Source organism: Marmota marmota, unplaced genomic scaffold (assembly GCF_001458135.2).
Source record: "Marmota marmota marmota unplaced genomic scaffold, marMar, whole genome shotgun sequence".
Classification (NCBI taxonomy): Eukaryota; Metazoa; Chordata; class Mammalia; order Rodentia; family Sciuridae; genus Marmota; species Marmota marmota.
In genome coordinates this window covers 6,422,367-6,443,531 of record NW_026000240.1, presented here as the reverse complement: position 1 = coordinate 6,443,531, position 21,165 = coordinate 6,422,367, and the positions used below count along the sequence as shown (strand labels likewise).

The 21,165-nt window shown below is 36.3% G+C and overlaps 1 protein-coding gene and 1 pseudogene across 3 annotated transcripts in view; one reads left to right on the top strand and one right to left on the bottom strand.

The window, feature by feature from the left end:
• The window catches only part of LOC107143112, a 15,071-nt pseudogene extending 13,842 nt beyond the window's left edge, over nt 1-1,229 (bottom strand).
• Eaf2 (ELL associated factor 2) overlaps nt 1-21,165 on the top strand; it is a 39,939-nt gene that overhangs the window by 6,790 nt on the left and 11,984 nt on the right. The window contains exons 3-4 of one of the 3 annotated variants that reach the window (XM_015486879.2): nt 14,017-14,153; nt 18,864-19,006. In XM_015486879.2, coding sequence (XP_015342365.1) covers nt 18,913-19,006 — 94 coding nt within the window. In that variant the 5' untranslated portion in view covers nt 14,017-14,153; nt 18,864-18,912. Of the gene's footprint in view, nt 1-14,016; nt 14,154-18,007; nt 18,153-18,863; nt 19,007-21,165 lie in introns of those variants that run through there. The other 2 variants (XM_048794448.1, XM_048794447.1) reach the window with 2 other exon arrangements.

Below are 21,165 nucleotides of genomic sequence, written 5' to 3'. Positions count from 1 at the left end.
TGGCTGCTGGCGTCCTCTGTGGTCTGACCGGTGTGGAGAACCGAGATGGACCGCTTCCTTCCCCCGTCTCGAACCCAGAATTCAGCTCTGAGTACGGTGCTTGCACGGCTGGCAGAAACTGCAGCGCTGTATCCCTGCGTCGCTATCTCCTCATTTCCCAGCGCGTGCTGCAGACTCTAGCCGCGGGGCGGTTTGCTGAATAAGCAGTGTTACCCTCTGTGCGACAAACCTCTCGCGTTTGAGTCCCCGTAGCCGATCCTCGTGCGATGGAAATCCTTCCTCCAAGTTCCGGAGTACCCCACTATTGCTGGAAATTCCTAACAAGATATCCTTTATCCGTCCTGACTTGTCATACTCCCACACAGTGAAGCAGCACACGGGGGCAATGCACTCCCCTCGCCGCCATCTTCCTTGTCTCCCTTGAAATTCTTTTAAGAATAAAATAAAAGTGAACCTTCACTGAATTGATTCTGGTAGATTCATTTTCTTCTTATTTAAAATTATCATTTACATTCTCAAAAATGACCAGAACTTTTAGAATAATATTTTTGTTCTGTTTCTCATTAAAGAGGGAACCCAGTGAAGATTGGCCCCTGAGTAGTTCTATAGTCATTGCTGGATTTTCAGCCAAATTTAAAAAGACTTCCAAAAGCTAAAGTTTAGTTTCTTCATTTCTGACCGAAAATAAATGAAAAAAGTTTGAAATGGAATTATCAAGCATATACGGTTACTCATTATTAACAATCTTATTCATAAGCAATCTTAGTCCAGCCAGCTGTACAGATGATTTCAAGTGAGAAGTGATGTGTCATAACACACTTGATTCTTGTGTATCTTAAGCGTGCACTAATTTTTGGCATTCACACTTGTTATTTAGAATGTTAAATTCTTTAACAACAGATCCTGAATATTGAGAATCTTTGCAATAGTTGGGAGAATCTTGGATCACAAATAATATCTGTTAAATATATAAGCAGCATTATTATCTAGAGCAAGTAATGCTTCTATAAGAATATGAGACTTTTCAGACATCTCAACCAAAGCAAATTTCTGTAGTTCTTGAGGGGACAAAATAATGTCATCTAAACTAGGGGAAGCCTGTTTCTAGACATCCTGATTTGTCTAGGTTTGGCCTGACTCTACCTCTGGTCCTGAGCACTATACTATATTATTGCTTTCATTACTGTCATCATCATCAGGACTAGCTGAAGAACAACCCTCAGCATCATCCACACCCACAAAGCTACCCTTAGCCTTTTTTATCCTTATTCTATTTTCTTCCCATGGTCAGTTTTTAAATACATAGCAGGGATTTAAATACATAGCAGAATAGTCATGAGGGCTGTGGGTCCAGGTGCAGTCCTGTGAAGTCTGATCTTCCTCAGCTGCTTCAAAGCCACAATAGTTGATTCTGGAAGTAGACCTCCTTGTGGCAGTTATTTTGCCCTTCATCGCTGACCTGGATTGGTGCCACACCCAACAATCTTTCTGATCTCAAATTGACTCCTAAACTGGAAAGTCTTGGACTCACTGCAGGGATCCAGAATAATTTCCCAATTTCCTTCTTCTTCCTTCTACCTCACGCCCATCTGCCTTCAGGGAAATTTCCTAGTATTCAGGGGTTTTTTGTTCTTCTATACTAACTTTATCAATCCTCAGAGAAAACAAAGACTGTAACTTTTTACTATAATATATAAAGAAAATCCTGGAGTTTTGAGATTGTTTTTGTTTGTTTTAATTTTTTAGTAGGAGTGGTTTTTGTGCTGGTCCATCCACATTTTCTTTTGTGTATCAATGAGATGGTTTGTCATGGTTAGAGGTATAGTAAGCTGTCTGTCCTCTAGTCTGCTGTCTTTTTCTTTCTTTTATCAGCCAACACCACTTATTGAGAACCCACTGATGTCAGACTGTATTAGTTGCTGCTGCTGAAGGTTTTCCTAAGGCTAATTAAATGGGGAGTGGGTTTCTTATTGAATATTCCTCATTTGCTCCTATAGGATCTGAAAGAAATGAAAAGTCAATTCAGTTTGAAATGTTGTAGGTAAATTAACCTTTGTATTATTATCTTATAAAAATGCTCACATTCTGGTATTTCTAAAATAGTTTGGAAATTTATTCTGCAATCTAAGGCTTATTTGCTTCATGATCTTTATTGAAGAATAGTCTAAAACAGTCACTTAATTTTAAAATTTACTGAAAAGCCTTATGTTGACATTAAGAACTATTAGCCTGTTGTTTGGAACTGCATTTTTATTGTTCAACTATGGTTGGTTTGCAGAAAAAAATTTAATTGGATTCTTCTTTGCATGTAGAATATTGTTTTCTTAAATTGTAGTCCTCTCATCCTCATTCCTTACATTACTTTTTCTCTCCTAGCAAATGAGGATTCTTATTAACTTATATTAGTCTTACGTGTATGATTCTTTTTTATTTACACTTATTCTGCTTTATCTAGAGTTTCATCTACTATGTGTTTGGTTAGGGTCTCAATTGAAATATCTCTTTTAAAGAAATGACAGTTATATAGGGGGCATATATTTTCAAGATGAAACACTGTAAATTTCTGTCCCAGTGGCTCTAGAGACTGAGGCAGGAAGATCCAGAGTTCAAAGCCAGCCTCAGCAGCAGTGAGGTGCTAAGCAACTCAGTGAGACCCTGTCTCTAATATACATAGAATATTATAGGAGCACGAAAGAAAGGTAACCCTACCAAAGGAGGAGGAGGAGACATCAGGATACACTGAATCTTGAAGGTGAATTGAACTTACCCAGTTGAAGGAAAGAGGGAAAGACATTTTAGAGAAAAGAAAAAGACATGGACCAAGAGACAGCAACAAAAGAAAATATTTGAAGAACTACTTATACATCCCTCTATGCCCAGGTCAAAAGGGATGAAGATAGAAAGGTATTTAGGAATCAGATTAATAAAGGACCCAATATGCACTATAATTTAATTTGAACTTTTTTTCTGTAACTCATTTAGACAGTTGAAAGAGAATTGTTCAAATTGCCATGCTAAGAGCAAATATATTTTTGCTGAGCATATAGTACTTGAACAATTATAAATAAGAATGGAAATTACCTTTGTGAGAGTGTTTTCCCCTTCTTTTAAAGAACTTCTTTAAGTGAATAAGAGGTTTACTTTTTTTAGCATCTTTAATTCTGTGGATATTATATGGAAATGTAATAATTATTAATTGGAAGCATTTAGATTCTTGTATTTTCTTTATGAACTTGCTTTCATCATCGTGGTAGCCTAGAAAGCACAGTAGAGTCCTTCAGATTCTGGTGGTTCTTTGTAGGGTAGATTTTCTAATTCCAATTTCTTTTCTAATTTCTAATTTCTTTGCTGTTACACAATAGAAGAAATTAATAAAAATGAAAACTGTTAGGCTGGTTAAATAATGGGCATTTACAAATCTCTTTCTCCTACAGATAGTTCTCTATAGATGGTTGTTATAAATTCAAAATTTCAAATTTGAAAAGTTTCACTTTACTCAACAGTTAATAATTTGTCATTTACACTTCTGAGATTGGCTTATTTTCAATTCTGACTCTTCACTTTGTGGAGTACTTTTGTGGGACTTACATGAATATGTCCACTGGAAACTTGCTACTATCTCTCTTATTATGCAGGCAGTGCATTTCTTATAACTTTCTTGACTGTTTATAAATTTAATTCTCAAACCCTGGGCTTATGAGGGTTTTACAAGTATGATGTGCTACTGTGTCATACTAGACAACATTCTTAGGCAAAACCCCTTTCAAGATGAACCTGGTCTGGTTCCCTTCATTAGGTTTACTTAGCACACATGGGGAAATAGCTCCACCACATTATTGAGACTTTAGCCTACTTTAGGACCAGCATCCTATTCTAATATCTTGTTGGTTACATTTTTAAATTGTGTATTTTATCATTGCACAATATCCTTTTTATTTTTATATATTTTTATTCTAATTAGTTATACATGACAGTAGAATGCATTTTGACACATCACACATAAATGGAGTATAACTTCTCATTTGTCTGGTTGTACATGATGTCATGTTACACGGGTAATGTAATCATATATACACATAGGGTAATAATGTCTGATTCATTCTACTATCCTTCCTACCCCACTACCCCTCCCCTCCCTTTACTCCCCTCTGCAGTCCAAAATATGTCTATCCCCTGGCTTATTGTGAATTAGCATTTGCATATTAGAGAAAACATTTAGCCTTTGGTTCTTTGGGATTGGCTTATTTTGCTTAGCATAATATTTTCCAGTTCCATCCATTTACTGGCAAATGCCATAATTTCAAATTCTTGAAGGCTGAATAATATTCTGTTGTGTGTATATACCACATTTTCTTTATCCATTTATCTCCTGAAGGGCATCTAGGTTGGTTTCACCATTTAGCTATTGTGAAATGTGCTGCTATAAACATTGATGTGGCTGCTTTACTATAGTATGCTGTTTTCAAGTCCTTTTGAGTATAAACCAAGGAGTGGGATAGCTGGGTCAAATGGTGGTTCCATTCCAAGTTTTCCAAGGACTCTTCATACTGCTTTCCATATTGGCTGCACCAATTTGCAGTCTCACCAGTAATGTATGAAGGTGCCTTTTTCCCCAGATCCTCACCAACACTTTTTTAAATTGATTTTTAAAAAAATAAATGACAATGGAATGCATTACAATTCTTATTGCACATATACAGCACTACTTTTCACATCTCTGATTGTATATAAAGAATGTTGACACCAATTGTGTCTTTATACATGTACTTTGGATAATGATGTCCATCACATTCCACCATCCTTGCTAATCCCCTGCCCTCTACCTTTCCCTCCCACCCCTCCGCCCTGTCTAAAATTCATCTATTCCTCCCATGCTCCCCTTCCCTACTCCTCTATGAATCAGCCTCCTTATATCAGTCACCAACATTTATTGTTGTTTGTATTCTTAATAGCTGCCATTCTGACTGGAGTGATATGAAATCTTAGTTTTGATTTGCATTTCTCTAATTCCTAGAGATGTAGAACATTTTCAATCCATGTGTATTCTTAGAGGGAAAGTAGTTCTCATTAACACCATATAGTTGGGTTCTATTTTACCACTGTATGTCCTTTAATTGGGGAATTTAATCTGTTTGATCTGTCCTGCTATTGATGCCTTCTATAGCATTTTTAGTTTTACTGAGTGTATCAGCTTAAAATTTTGCTTTATTGTTTAACAAATTGCTTCTATCTCTTCATTAGGTTTCTCTTTTAGAGCATTGAAATGTTTCTCTAATTTCTTTAAGCTCATTGAATTTCCTTATAACAGCCATTTTAAATATTTTAAATTCTCTGAGAGTTCTCCCATACTGATTACTATCTGGTCGGTTTCTGTCACCAGATTATGAGTTCTAGGTGTGGTCATGGTTTATTGAAAGCTGTGATACTCGTTGGCTTATGATGTCACCTGGGCATTGAAGAATCAGTTTTCCTAATCTGACTTATTTGTGCCTATCTTTTCAGAAATTCTAAACAGGTTGCCTATTTTCTCTGCACCTGTATTCATTTTTAATATTTCAGCACTAGGTGGCACTCAGATCCAGATTTTCAGGGAATACCAGAGGGCAGTCTAAACCCAGTTTTGTCCCAAATACAATGTTGGTATGTTGTTCAGAAAGAATCAGGAGAGTACCCTGAAGTACTAGTTTGGGTCCACAAGCCTCAACCTAGGGCCAAGGTAGGTCTGGATGCCTCATTCACAGTTCACAGCCTGTGATCAACTCTGCAGCATTCTGCCCAGCTCTAGAAAGTGTCAACATTGATGGACCAGCCCCAGGCTCCTGTGTCACACCTGTGGACACCAGTGCTGCCAAGCTGTATCTCACCCTGACCCTACACTCTGCCAAGAACAGCGCAACGCTGGATCCACACTGCTATGGGCTCCCTGTTGCTAAGGCAGACTTGTGGACCAAGATGGTTACCAGGTGATACTAGCTGGAGAAGAAGTCCAGTGGACTGGAGCATGTCTTCCTCTGACGCTAGGGCTGTTCCACAGCCTTTAGAATATCGCCAGTATTAGGTTGCACCAGCCTAGCACTAAGTTCCAGGACAAAATCTGCTTGCTACCCTGTTCTTCCTCCCCTACATCCCCTGCACAGGGAATAGGGTTTTACATCACTCTGTACTTTACAAGTTTGGGGTCATGTTGGTGAAAGCAGTCCCTTGTCCCTGATGGCTAAGCTGGTTTGTACTTGAGTCTCACAACCACAAGGACCTGCACAGCCTAGAGCCCCATCTGTGACCACTGATGTGCTGCCCAAGGTTGGGGGGATGAGTGGTTGAAACAGTCTGTTAGCCACCAAGACTTGTACTAAGCTGGGTCATACCCAAGTCTCAAAGTTGCAAGGGACTGTACAGTCTTAGGATGAGGGTACATGTGTCCCAGGTTCACTCCAAGGCTGGAAGCAATGTATCAAAAACTCAGAACTGCCCCAACAGCACGAAGGTCTTTGCCTACTGCTGAAGCCAATCTAGAGGCTCTGCCTCTGAGCTCTGGCTTACAAATGGGGACTTCAGTTTCTGCCTAGTACAAGGTCTCACCATGGAGGAACCTGGCACTGGGCTCCAAGACAAAGCCCTGTGCTATCTTTTGTGCTCTGTTTTCTAGTGGATGGAGTCCTGCTCTTTGCTCTGTTGCTATAGGGTGGAGTAGCAGTCGGGGAGGCAGTCAGCTACTTAGCCTAACATAGTTCCAGCAGCTCAGTCTGTGGATATTGTCCTGGAGGTGAGGATTGTGGGGCTTTGCCTCGCACTGTGCTTCATCATAGCTGGTCTGTTAACTGAGTTTCAAGTTGAAGGCCTAGACTTAATTTTCTTTCCTCTCCCAATTAGGAGGTCTCTCTCTCTCTTCTCCGTACTGCACTCTTGAAGTTAAGGGATAGGGTGATATAAGCAACTCTTTCCTTCCTGATTTCAATATGTCTTTTCATTTTGTTTTATTGAAAGTAGGTGCATGGGGCTGGGGTTGTGGCTCAGTGGTAGAACACTTACCTAGCATGTGTGAGGCACTGGGGGTTCGATCCTCAGCACCACATTTAAAAAAAAAATGTATAAGATAAAGGCATTGTATCCATCTACAACTAAAAATAGAAATTAAAAAGAGCAGGTGTTTGGTTTCTCACCTGATTTCCTTAGCTTTTGTTAAAGTAGTTTTGTGTGTGAGTAGCTGTTCAACTTGGTGTGTCTATGGGGGAAAATCACCAGAAGATCTTACTGAGATATCATCTTACTTAGCCTCGTTATATTTTATTTATTTATTTGTGTTGGGGATTGAACTCAAGACCTTTCACATGCTAAATAGGTGCTCTACCACTCAACTATTCTCTCAGCTCCTGATATATAATTGATTTTTATCATTTCTGTCATCTTAACTTCTTAATTCTTTATTAGTTTCACAAAGTATCTCTTTTTTCTTTTTTTTCTCCCTTACTTTGGGACTATTATTATTCCTATCCCAGTATTCATAATCAGGCAAGTAATTCTGTTTTTATATGAAAACGAAGCTCCTCCACTATTTTTCCTCTTTTTCTCTATTTCTGCTAATTGATATTTTTTTGAATACTTTTGTTGTCCCTTAGTAATAAGACTTTTTCCTTCCCCCTTCCACTGCCCTTCCCTTCTACCTTAGCTAAACACCCGTGTTTTGCCAACATAACAATACATTGCAGAATATCTTCGTGTCAAGAGTATCTAGAGCTTACAGTTTACATTTTTATACAGCATAGTCTTATCATTTAAAGTTACATATATATAAATAACTCCTGTCAGGGACTGAGATTCTTCCACACACAGCTTGGAGATTCCCAAGCTTTCCTTTAAATCAGTGGAAGATTCTATGACCCACAACTCCATGACTCTTGATTCTGCATGCCAAAAGTGTTCCCTCTAAAAACTGGAACAAGACAGGGATGCCCTCTCTCACCACTCCTATTCAACATAGTCCTTGAAACATTAGCCAGAGCAATTATATGAAAGAAATTAAAGGATAGGAAAAGAAGAACTCAAACTATCATTATTTGCCACTGACATGATTCTATACTTAGAGGATCCAAAAAACTGCACCAGAAAACTTCTAGAATTAATAAATGAATTCAGCAAGGTAGCAGGATATAAAATCAATACCCATAAATCAAATGCATTTCTATATATCAGTGATAACCCCTCTGAAAGAGAAATTAGGAAAATTACCCCATTCACAATAGCCTCAAAAAATAAATAAAATACTTGGGAATCAATCTAACAAAAGTAGTGGAAGACCTATACAATGAAAACTACAGAACACTAAAGAAAGAAATTGAAGAAGACCTTAGGTGATGGAAAGGATTTCCCATGTTCTTAGATAGAAATAATTAATATCATCAAAATGGCCATACTACCAAAAGCATTATGCAGATTTAATGCTGTTCCTATTAAAATCCCAATGATATTCCTCATGAAAATAGAAAAAGCAATCATGAAATTCATTTGGAAAAATAAGAGACCCAGAACATCCAAAGCAATCCTTAGCAAGAAGAATGAAGCAGGAGGCATCGCAATACCAAACCTTAAACTATACTACAGAGCTATAGTAACAGAAACAGCATGGTATTGGCACCAAAATAGACATGTAGACCAATTTGATATAGAATGGAAGACACAGAGACAAACCCACATAAATAAAATTACCTCATATTAGACAAAGGCACTGAAAACATACATTGGTGTAAAGATAACCTCTTCAACAAATGGTCCTGGGAAAACTAGAAATCCATATGCAGCAAAATGAAATTAAACTCCTATCTCTCACCATGCACAAAACTCAACTCAAAGTGGATCCAGGACCTAGGAATTAAACCAGAGACCCTACTCCTAATAGAAGACAAAGTAGGCCCAAATCTTCATCATGTTAGATTAGGTTCTGAATTCCTTAACCAGATTCCTAAAGCATAAGAAATAAAAATGAAGAATTAATAAATGGATGGATTCAAACTAAAAAGCTTCTCAGCAAAGGAGAGTAGGAGAACATCTTTACTACATGAACATCAGATAGAACACTAATTTCCAGGATATATAAAGAACTCAAAAAGCGTAACACCAAAAAAACCCAATCAATAATTGGGCTAAGGAACTGAACAGACACTTCTCAGAAGGTGATACACAATCAATCAACAAATACATGAAAAAAGTTTGATTTCTCTAGTAATTAGAGAAATGCAAATCAAAACTACTCTAAGATTTCATTTCACTCCGATAAAAATGGCAATTATCAAGAATACAACCAATAATAAGTGTTGGTAAGGATGTGGGGAAAAAGGCACACTCATACATTGTTGGTGGCACTGCAAATTGGTGCAGCCATTCTGGAAAGCAGTATGGAGATTCCTTAGAAAACTTAGAATGGCACCACCATTTGACCCAACTATCTCACTCCTTGGTCTATACTCAAAGGGCTTAAAATTAGCATACTATATCAATGTTTATAGCAGCTCAATTCACTATAGCTAAACTCTGGAACCAACTTAGATGCCCTTCAATAGATGAATGGATTAAGAAACTGTGGTATATATACACAATGGAATATTACTCAGCCTTGAAGAAGAATAAAATTATGACATTTGCCAGTAAATGGATGGAACTGGAGAATATCCTGCTAACGAAGTAAGCCAATCCCCAAAATCCAAAGGCCGAATGTTCTCTCTGATACGTGCATGCTGATTCATAATGGGCGGGGCGGGGGGGGAGAGGGAAGAATGGAGGAACTTTGGGCAAAGGGTAGGAGGGAAGGAGTGGGGGTGTGGGGGCAGGAAAGATGGTGGAATGAGATGGATATCATTACCTTAAGTACATGTATGACTGCCAATATAGTGTGATGCTAAATCATGTACAACCAGAGGAATGAAAAGTTGTGCTCCATTTGTACAATGAATCAAAATGCATTCTGCTGTCATATATGCCTAATTCGAATAAACAAATAAATAAAAAGGAAAAAAAAAGCATTGTATGACCCACAATCCCATGACTCTGCATACCAACAAAACCCAAAACGACAAGGCCTACTGTTCAGGTGAGCTGATTTCTGAGATACCTTAAAGCTTCTTTCCTTTTGTCCTAGTGCAAAGCATTTGACTTTTAACAGTGCCAATCTCTTCAGCAATTGCATTCTCCTCAACTGGATCTTTAACTGCACTACTTTTCTGGCCAGACTGCAAATTTTCCATTTCTGGTTTGCTTTTTTTTGTTCCTGATTTTCACTGTAAATCAGGCTAACAGCAGCCTGTAATACCCATGCTATAGCCAGGATATTACTTTTGTTCCCTTAAAATTGGTGAACCACATCTCAAAATGCATCCCACATGTTCCCAGGGTATGGATAAAATGCATACAAATTCTTTACTGAGATTTAACAGTGATGGCTTGTAGTCCAGCTGCCAACAGAATCCTCATTTCCATATGCAACCTCACCAGTATCATCTTTACTGTCCACATTTCTGTCAGCATTCTGGTCTTCTGAGCCTCCACCAGAATCACCCATTATACTCCACTTAGAGCATTCTGGGACTTTTGTAGCTTGCTTCTTCAGACTTTTCCAAACTTCCCCTGTAAACCATTTTCAGGTATAATCACAGAAATGACCCTACTTCTTGGTACCATTTCCTATGTTAGCTCTCTGTTACAATAATAAATCTCTGAGATAGTTAACTTTTTTATAAAGAGAAAATTTTATTTTGGCTTACATTTTCAGAGGTTTTGATTCATGATCAAGTGAACCTATTGCTTTTAGGTCTTTGTTCTAAGGGTAGCACATCATGGTGGAAGTACATGGCAGAAAAAAAACAGTCACCTCATGGCTAGGAAGAGGTGGGACTGGAGTCCCATTGATTAGAAGACCTCCTATGAGATCACTCTTAAAGGTTCTACCATCACCTTCCAGAAGTGCCAGTCTAGGGAACAAGCCTTTAAACACATGGGCCTTTGTGGACATTCCAGATCTAAACTATAGCACACACAAATCAATTATATGTAGTTCTTTGTTTGTGAAGAGTGAGTGGCAAGTTGAGAATGTTGGAGAGGAGATAAGAAGACCATGAAGGACCCCATGTATAGGTTTATGGATTATGGTTTTTATCCTGAGTGCATAAGGTTTTTAAAGTACATAAATATTTTAACCATGGGAACAATATGATTAGATTTTCTTGTCAGCAAAGTAGGAAGTAATATTAGAACAAGAGAGAAAGAACAGTAACTTAAATGAAGTAATGAATTAGGTTCCGAAATTGGATAATAGCAGTGAACATGGAAATAGTAGGAGGTATTCAATAGTTATTTAAAGATGGTCCAGGTATTTCTTAGTTACCTGGTACTGTAAGGGAATGGGAAGAAATTAAGGCTTAAGGTTACGCTAGTGGTGTTCATTTCAATGAGGAAGAAAGTTGAGATTTGTAAAACTTGTTTAAACCATAGAAAGCAAATACAGAGATTATGAAAACTTGTGACCTAGGATGAGAAATTGTTCGTGGTGTTTGTATTTAACATTCATGTGCATTTGTAAAGGTCTTAGTACTTCTATAGGCACTGGAAACAATTTTTAAAATTAATGACCCAGTTCTTATTCTTCAGGAGCTCAATGTACAATAATATGTTGTAATTCTAAAATGTTTTCCATTATAGGTAATAATAAAACATCCTTAAGAAAAACATTGCACAAATCTCTTACTAACTGTAACTTGAGAATCTTTAGGTTGCTATTTTGATAGATATTACTCACTTGTTTTCAGCCAATATATGTGAAAAATTAACTTGCCAGCCAAGTGGACCCAGTTTGTTTTGTCATGATCATGCTTCTGAATTCAGCTAATTGCTCCATGCCTAACCCTTTTAGAGCCAGCCCAGATGTGTCTTCATCTGTGTGCTCTGATTCTTGATTTCCTTAGATCACTCTGGTCTTAGAGATCAAAACAAAGCCCTCATTTTAAAATCTTTGTCATTTTCACTCTACACTTTCCACAAGTTACTCATCTACCTCCTCTCCCTGCAGTTACGGCATTCTCAGTCACTAAACTTATTTCTTAAGTTATTTCTTAAGTGGCCACTTAGTAAATTCTATTGATTATATGCTTTAATAATGACAGGTCTTTAGTCTTTGGAAATCATCTTTTCCTCACCTGATCTAATAGTACTATTTTATTTGATAAAATCATTATAATTAATGTTTTAAAAATGTAATACACTTTTATAAAGTTCAAAAATAAGATAGCTATATTCTACTTAGAGGTACAGATATGTGGAATAAAGCAAGAGAATGATAAACATAAAATTCCTTCAGTTTTACAGGTGGCATAACAAAAGATAGGGAGGAGCACAAAGGTAGATATAGATTACTGGTAATAGTCTAGGTTTCTTTAAATCTTTTATTTTTAAAGACAGAATAGTATAATGAACTTCCATGTACTTATCACTACTAATTATTCCCTTACCAATGTTTTCCCCCTGGCATATTTTAAAGCAGATCCTGACATTATGCCATTACTTATTTTGATTTTTTAAATGCATCTCAACTGAGAAGACATTCTTATCTTTCCCTAAGTACTGTGATATTATCACACTTAACAATAATACTTGGTCTATATTCACGTTTTCATGATAACCTTGAAAATGTCCTTTTTTTAAAGACACTTGTCTTTAAAATATCTTAACTAGAATCCAAGTAAGATTCACATTTTGGGGCTGTAGCTCACTGACAGAGTGCTTGCCTAGCATGTGTGAGGCACTGGGTTCGATCCTTTGCACCACATTAAAAATAAACAAATAAAAAATAAAGCCGGCACAATGGTGCATGCCTGTAATCCCAGCAGCTCAGGAGGCTGAGGCAGAAGGATCGCAAGTTCAAAGCCAGCCTCAGCAAAAGTGAGGCACTAAGCAACCCAGTGAGACCCTGTCTCTAAATAAAACACAATATAGGACTGGGGTTGTGGCTCAGTGATCGAGTGCCCCTGTTCCCCCCACCCCTAAGGCATTCTGTCCATCTGCACAACTACAAAAAATTTTTTAATTCCCATATTGATTTTTAAAAAATATTTATTTTTTAGTTTTAGGTGGACACAATATCTTTATTTTTTATTTTTATGTGGTGCCGAGAATTGAACCCAGTGCCTCATGTATGCTAGGTGAGTGCTCCACCACTTGAGCCACATCCCTAGCCCTACTTCCCATATTGATTTTCATATTGTATTTCTTACCTCTTTTATTCTATAAATGTCCCTTCTCCTTTTTATTCCAATGATTTATTGAGAAACTGGTTAGAATTACTCCCATCTAGTATTTTTTAACTTGTTTCTCTCTTTACCATATTTCTTATAAATGATAGGTATACAACTAAAGGCTTAATCAGTGTTATATTCTTTGAGCTTTGATAAGAGTTAGAGTTTTTGGAATTTTTGTTTGTTGAAAAAAGTATGTGTGATGATGTGCACTTTATCTTAAATTGTATCATGAAGCACATAATATCTAGTTCTCACTCTTAAGGATGCTACAGTTAATCAGTGGGTTTAGTGTATAACAGTTATACTTTATAATGTTTATTTTCCTTAATCTGCATAGGGAAGTACCACTAAGAAAATACCAGATTTTAAAAATTAAATTTAGGAAGGAAGAAGAGGTATAGGAAATATAATTCAAGGCTTGTTTCCTTACATGTAAAATATATGTTTATAATAGATTCAATTCCTATTACCCATTATAGACCAGTGGAACAAATCTTTATGGTTAGAGTAAGTACCTCTTCTTTTCCCTTTCCACAATGATAGCAGCTCTGAGAACTTAGCCTTTTTCACCATCTCTTTTTAAACCTTAATTTTTGGTTCCAGGTTAGTAAATTTTAAGTTTGTAAGTTGCTTAAAGTATAACATGGATTGAGAAATACAGTACCAGAAGAACTCAAAGTCCATCCCAACTGAATTTTTATTATAAATTTCAAGTAATGATAATTAACTTTTTAAACAGGGTTCAACTACACCAGTAACTGTTTTCAAAGGTTCAAAGAAACCTTACTTAAAAGAATGCATTTTGATTATTAACCATGATACTGGAGAATGTCGACTAGAGAAACTCAGCAGCAACATCACTGTAAAAAAAACAAGGTAGGTGGTTCAATTAAATAAATCATCTTATCAACATAGGAATTTCTAAGGACATGTTCAGTTAAGTCAAAGTATTATATAAGGTTTTTTTGAGGTATTGAGAAATCTTTTAATATTTTTCTAATTTTTAAGTGGGTGGAGATCCTTGGTCAATTCTCACATTGCCCTGTAGATTTATATATAAGAGCTTGTTTTGCTTCTGAATGCTTTCTGTATGGGTGAGCATGCCTTTTATTCTTTTGTAGATGCTTTCATAGGATGGACTGGGAAGCAGTCATTATACATTAACAAAATAATTTTATTTCCATTAGTAAAAACTTATTGAGCACCTAGAATATGTAATACAGTAGAAAAAGGAAAGTTTGCTATATAAACACTAACCTCAGAACTTCAGCATTCAAATCAGATTAACAGACCATTTATTTTTTAAAATAAACAGGAAAATACAGCTATCTTAAATTTTGGAAATAAGTAGTGCATTATTTACCATGTAATTTAGGGATACCTGCTCTAAAAGCTGTACAAAGAGTATAGATTAAAAATAGCTCTAGGAAGGTAAAGGTTATAGTTGATTAGAGCATTCATGGAAGCCTTATTGATAATGTACCTTGAAAGGAGGTTAAGATCATAAGAATTACCTTGAGTGCTTGTTTATAAAAAAAAAAAAAAGGAATTTTTAGTGGGCTGGGGCTGTAGCTCAGTGGTAGAGCGCTTGCCTAGCATGTGTGAGGCACTGGGTTTGATCCTCAGCACCACTAGAAAAAGAAATAAATAAAATAAAGGTATTGTGTTCATCTACAATTAAAAATATTTTTTAAAAATAGAGGAGTGTTCAACATTGTAAAGGCTATCTGCGCTAAGCCTCAGGCCAACATCATTCTAAATGGAGAAAAACTGAAGGCATTCCCTCTAAAATCTGGAACAAGAGAGGGATGCCCTCTCTTACCACTTCTATTTAACAAAGTTTTTGAAACACTGGCCAGAGCAATTAGATGAAAGAAATTAAAGGAATACATATAGGAAAAGAAGAACTTAAATTAGCACTATTTGCTGACGATATTATTCTATACCTAGAAGACCCAAAAAACTCCACCAGGAAACTTCAAGAACTAGTAAATGAATTCTGCAAAGTAGCAGGATATAAAATCAACACCTAAAAATCAAAGGCATTCTTGTATATCAGTGACAAATCCTCTGAAGTGGAAATGAGGAAAACTACCCCATTCACAATATCCTCAAAAAAAAAAAAAAAACCTTGGGAATCAACAAAAGAAGTGAAAGATTTATACAATGAAAACTACAGAACCCTAAAGAGAGAAATAGAAGATCTTAGAATATGGAAAGATCTACTTTGCTCATGGATAGGCAGAATTAATATTATTAAAATTACCATACTACCAAAAGCACTATACAGATTCAATGAAATTCCAATCAAAATCCCAGTGGCATTCCTCATAGAAATAGAAAAAGCAGTTATGAAATTCATCTGGAAAATAAGAGACCCAGAATAGCTAAAGCAATTCTAAGCAGGAAGAGTGAAACAGGTGGTATTGCTATACCAGACCTTAAACTATACTACAGAGCAATAGTAACAAAAACAGCATGGTAATGGCACCAAAACAGGCTGGTGGACCAATGGTACAGAATAGAGGACCCAGAGACTAACCCACAAATATACAACTATCTTACCTAAGCATGCACTGGAGAAAGGATAGCATCTTTAATAAATGGTGCTGGGAAAACTGGAAATCCATATGCAACAAAATGTAGTTGAATCTCTACCTCTCACCATGCACAAAAGTTAACTCAAAATGGATCAAGGATCTAGGAATTAAACCAAAAACTCTGCATCTAATAGAAGAAAAAGTAGTCCCTAATCTTCATCATATGGGGCTAGGCCCCAGCTTCCTTAATAAGATGCCTATAGCAAAGAATTAAAACCAAGAAGCAACAAATGGGAGGGATTCAAACTAAAAAGTTTTTTCTCAGCAAAAGAAATAATCTGTAAGGTGAACAGGGAGCCTACATCCTGGGAACAAATTTTTACCCCTCACACATCAGATAGAACTCTAATCTCTAGGATATATAAGGAGCTCAACAAGTTAAGCACCAAAAAAAACCCCAAATAATCCCATCAATAAATGGGCCAAGGACCTGAACAGACACTTCTCAGAAGAGGATATACAATCAATCAACAAATATACGAAAAAATGCTCATCATCTCTAGCAATCAGAGGAATGCAAATCAAAACTACTCTAAGATACTATCTCATCCCAGAAAGAATGGCAGCCATTATGAAGACAAACAACAACAAGTGTTGGTGAGGATGTAGGATGTACACTCCTGGTGGGATTGCAAATTAGTGCACCCAATTTGGAAAGCAGTATGGAGATTCCTTGGAAAGCTGGGAATGAAACCACCATTTGACCCAGCTATTCCTCTTCTCAGACTATACCCAAAGGATTTAAAAACAGCATACTATCCAGACACAGCCATATCAATGTTTATAGCAGCACAATTCACAATAGCTAAACTGTGAAGCTAACCTAGATGTCCTTCAGTAGATGAATGGATTAAAAAAAAGTGGCGTTTATACACAATGGAATATTATTCAGCACTAAAAAAGAATAAGATCATGGCATTTGCAGGGAAATGGATGGCATTAGAGCAGATTATGCTAAGTGAAGTTTGCCAAACCCAAAAAACCAAATGCCAAATGTTTTCTCTGATATAAGGGGGGTGACTCAATGTGGGGTAGGGAGGGAGAGCATGGGAGTAAAATTACCTCTAGATAAGGAATAGGGGTGGGACAGAAAAGGAGGGAGAAAGGGAATAGCTAGGATGGTGGAAGGAGAGGGTCATCATTATACAAAATACATGTATGAAGATGTGAATTTGGTGTCAACATACCTTATATACAAACAGATATGATAAATGGTGGTATAAAGATGTATTAAGAATTATATGCAAAAAAAATAAGAGAGCTCATGTATAATGGCATAATTTGGTGTGAACATACTTTATATACAGAGTTACAAAAAACTGTGCTGTGAATGAATAATTATGAATGTAATACACTCCACTATCGTCATTTATGTAAGAAATAAATAAAAAAAGAAAAAAAATAGAGGAGTTTTAATCCAACCTTAGCTCAAAGAAGGAGTCTGGAGCCTAGTCTGGTGGCACACATCTATAATCCCAGTGTCTCAAGAGGCTGAGGCAGGAGAATAACAAGTTCAAGGCTAGCCTCATCAATTTAGTGAGACCCTTGAACAATTTAGCAAGACCTTGTCTCAAAATATTTTAACTATTGTGAATTGTGCTGCTATAAACATTGGATGTGGACCAGTGATGATGTTTAGAGGTAAAGCACCACTGAGCTCAACCACACACACACACAAAAAAAAAAAAATGAAAAAGAAAACAAAAAACAGACTGGGTAGTTCTATTTATTAATATCTATTCACCTTCACCTATCCCTTCCAGCCTCTTTGATTCTTACTAGTAGGAAAGTTGGGAAAATATTAATTTATATTGATCAGAAAGAATACAAAGATATAAGCAAGATTTGAAGGCAGGATATTTTTTACTTTTTCAGAGCCAATGAATCAGACTTCCTGGAACAGAGCAGAATTTTTTCTTTGTACCTGTGTATAAGTATTGGAAAATAAGGTAGGGGTGATGTCAATAGTGAGTTAGAGGTAAGGTGGTAAAAGTAAGGTTGAGGTTAATTCCTTTACTATTAACTAAGAAATTAAGATTTTTTTTGATGTCAGTTGTTACATATTAAAATCTTTGTAATCAGTAACTGGCATATCTTAAGTTCTGTTTTGAAATCTTAATCCCATCAGGAGACTGAGTAAAATGAAATAATATGGGAAACAAAAATGTATAAACTAGGATTTTTGAGAGCAGGAATGAAGAAGAAAGTGAAGTGCTAAATACTTTGTAAAGGAAAAACTGACAAGATTTGATGACTGGGAATGTGAGAGGCAGAGGTCAAGCATAATTTTATTATGTACTCTTTTCTTAAAGAAAGAAAAGGAAAGCATATGAATCTCCTTTACTAATATCTTTAAGTTACGAATGGAAAATGTAGAAATGAATATAGTTTTGTTGTTGTTATTGTTGTTTTGTTCCAGGGATTGATCTCAGGGACACTTGAATACTGAGCCACATCTCCTGTTTTGTATTTTATTTAGAGATAGGGTCTCACTGAGTTGCTTAGCCTCTCAGCCTCCTGCACCACTGGGATTACAGGCATGTGCCACCATGCTGGCATGATTTCGTTTTATAGCAATAGTAAATTTAGAACTTAGAGAATACTTTCAACCTGTTATAAACATATTTTTCTTTTATAATTTGTGAATGTCCTATGTGCAAAATTGAGCAGTGATTTTGTTTTTGTTCTAAATAGACCTGTGTGCATGCCACGCAAATGGCAAGCACTTGATAAATACTTGAGACATAATGAATTAAACTAATACTTTCATTCTTGAATATTATATTAAAGATTTCTGAGGAAAAGAAGTGCTCAAGTTTGGTAACTTCATTAAGTTGACATTATTACTATTATACCTGTTTTGGGGTTTTGCTGTGCTTAGAGATTGAACTCATAGCCTCCCACATAGTAGAGAAGCACTCCACCCACTGAGCGACATCCCCAGCTCTTATACACCTGTTTTGATCATTGATATTCTTAATTGCAGAGTTGAAGGAAGCAGTAAAATTCAGCATCGTATAGAACAGCATCAGCAAATGCAGAATTCAACAAGCATTCCCAATCTTGTAAAACATTCTCCATCTGAAGATAAGATGTCCCCAACATCTCTAATGGATGATATTGAAAGAGGTAAAATTTAAATATACATAGTTTCCCTTTATATGATATAATTAAGAAATATTAAGTAAAAATTTTCATTTAAATTAACAGTGGGACTAACTATAAGCCTTTTATGAGAGCAAAGTATTTTTTGTAATTATGCATTTTTCTGGGGCAAATATGTAGCTTATGATCTAGGATAGTATATACATTAGACTATGTACATTTAAAAGAATTTGTATCTTTTTATTATTATTTAGGGCAAAAAGAATGGCTGTTTATATGTGTGTAACTATAGTTTTCTTCTTTTTTGGCAGCTGTGATGATTCATATTCAATTATTTACAGCATCTTCTTGTCAAGGTTCTTTATGTATAGCCAGGCTGTAGATGTCTAAGATGCCACCAGATCAACAGGGAAATGAGGAGATGTAGTAAACAGAAGCAGCAGGCAAGTTTTCTGAATTGCTGTGTACTTCTCAGTAGGAAGGCATTTGTAGGAAGATATAGTCCTTTTGGAAGTAAGAGAATTTAAACCTCCTTTTTTCCAAGCTTCGGTGAGAATGTTGATGTTACAGTAATTGTGGCAACAGTGAGACCCCAGCCACCAAAGTATATTTGCTTCTACAGTTTACCTTCATAATTTATGTGTAGCTGTCCAATTCTAATTCCCTTTTCTAAGTCCAGTACAGTATTCATTCCCTAATGGATTAGTAGCCCTAAACTAATAGATGTAAAGAAAGAATCCTTGTTGTTACAAAAGATCTTTGTTTTATTTTTATATCATGAGTGCTTCCAAAATGGATTTGCATCATGGTGTCATTCTATACATGTATACAGTACAAAACTGGAATAGAAAATCAGTAGATTGAAGAGAACATTAAAACAAACTTGCTAATTATTAAGATATTAAATTTAGCTCTGAGCTTCTTGGCTATCAAGACAAAAATGAAGACACAAATAGCTTATTTTACATTACATGAGACCAGTTCCAAAGAATCATACTCTTTCTTGCTACTAAATCCTAAAAGGAATTTATTGTATGGAACTATTCTAGAAAGCATTAAACTACATAATGTCCTCAACAGTAATTTCCCAATACAAGTGGTTCCTTCATGTGGCACTTTTGTAGCAAAGACCTTATGTATTGATTGCAGCATAACTCAGGGAAAAGAGTTGTAGAGGTTGACATAGTTTTCTTGTTCTAATTTTATGTAAGAATGAGCACCATTTACCTTGAGATATTTGTATAGCATGTTCCTTAGACTGTATCCTATTAAATATACTCTTGACCTTTCTGTGCAACTGAGTATTGCTATGATGGTTGAACCGTCCTCTCAAATTTATGTCTAGTAGTTGTACTAGGATTTTGTTCCCTAATTTTTGCTCTCATGTCTCTAAGTTATATGGAATTTGAGCTTAAAAAACAAGATAGGGCCCAGGATTCCCTTCCTCCATCCAGAGACCACACAGCTAGGGGTACCAGCAAAGAGAATAATGCCACAGTGAGTGGTTGCAGTTCTGGAAGTGCTCTCCTATTCCTGACTTAAGGTTCCCTGCCACATCAGAGACTCTCTATGACCAAAAAGCATATTTAAGTGGAATCCCACTATGACAGACACTCAGCCTGGGAATATTGTTATTCCTTCTCTACCTCCCAAACCCTGTCTTTGCCCCTCATATTCCTCTCTCCTATGGAAAGACATATTGAGACTGTGTGGCGTTGACAAGAGTGATTCTACCATAACTAGCACCTCACTGTGAATCACTTTCTGTTCTCTTTCCAAATCCATTTTGGAAGCACTCATGATATATAAGCAGGAGAGCCAACCACCAAAAAGGGAAAAAAAAAAGAATTTACCTGGTTCAGGAAACAGTCTTCATTCTGTCAGGCCAAACTCCCTTTCCCCATTGCCTGATAAAGTTTCTTCTTCCCTTCAAGTTCTTCAGCAGGGACCAGTGGGAACTCTAGCTGTGGGAAAATTATTAAACAACATCTCTAAAATATAGGCAAGGATCTGCATGCTAAACCTAAATAGGGTGACTACCTATTAAAATAAAGGGTTTAAATAGATCTTCTCTAACATAATCACCAAAATAGAAAATTATCTCTCATAAATCAGGAAAATCAGTAATTGAATAAGAGAGTTAACAAAAATCAACACCAAAATGTATTGGATGTTACAGTTAT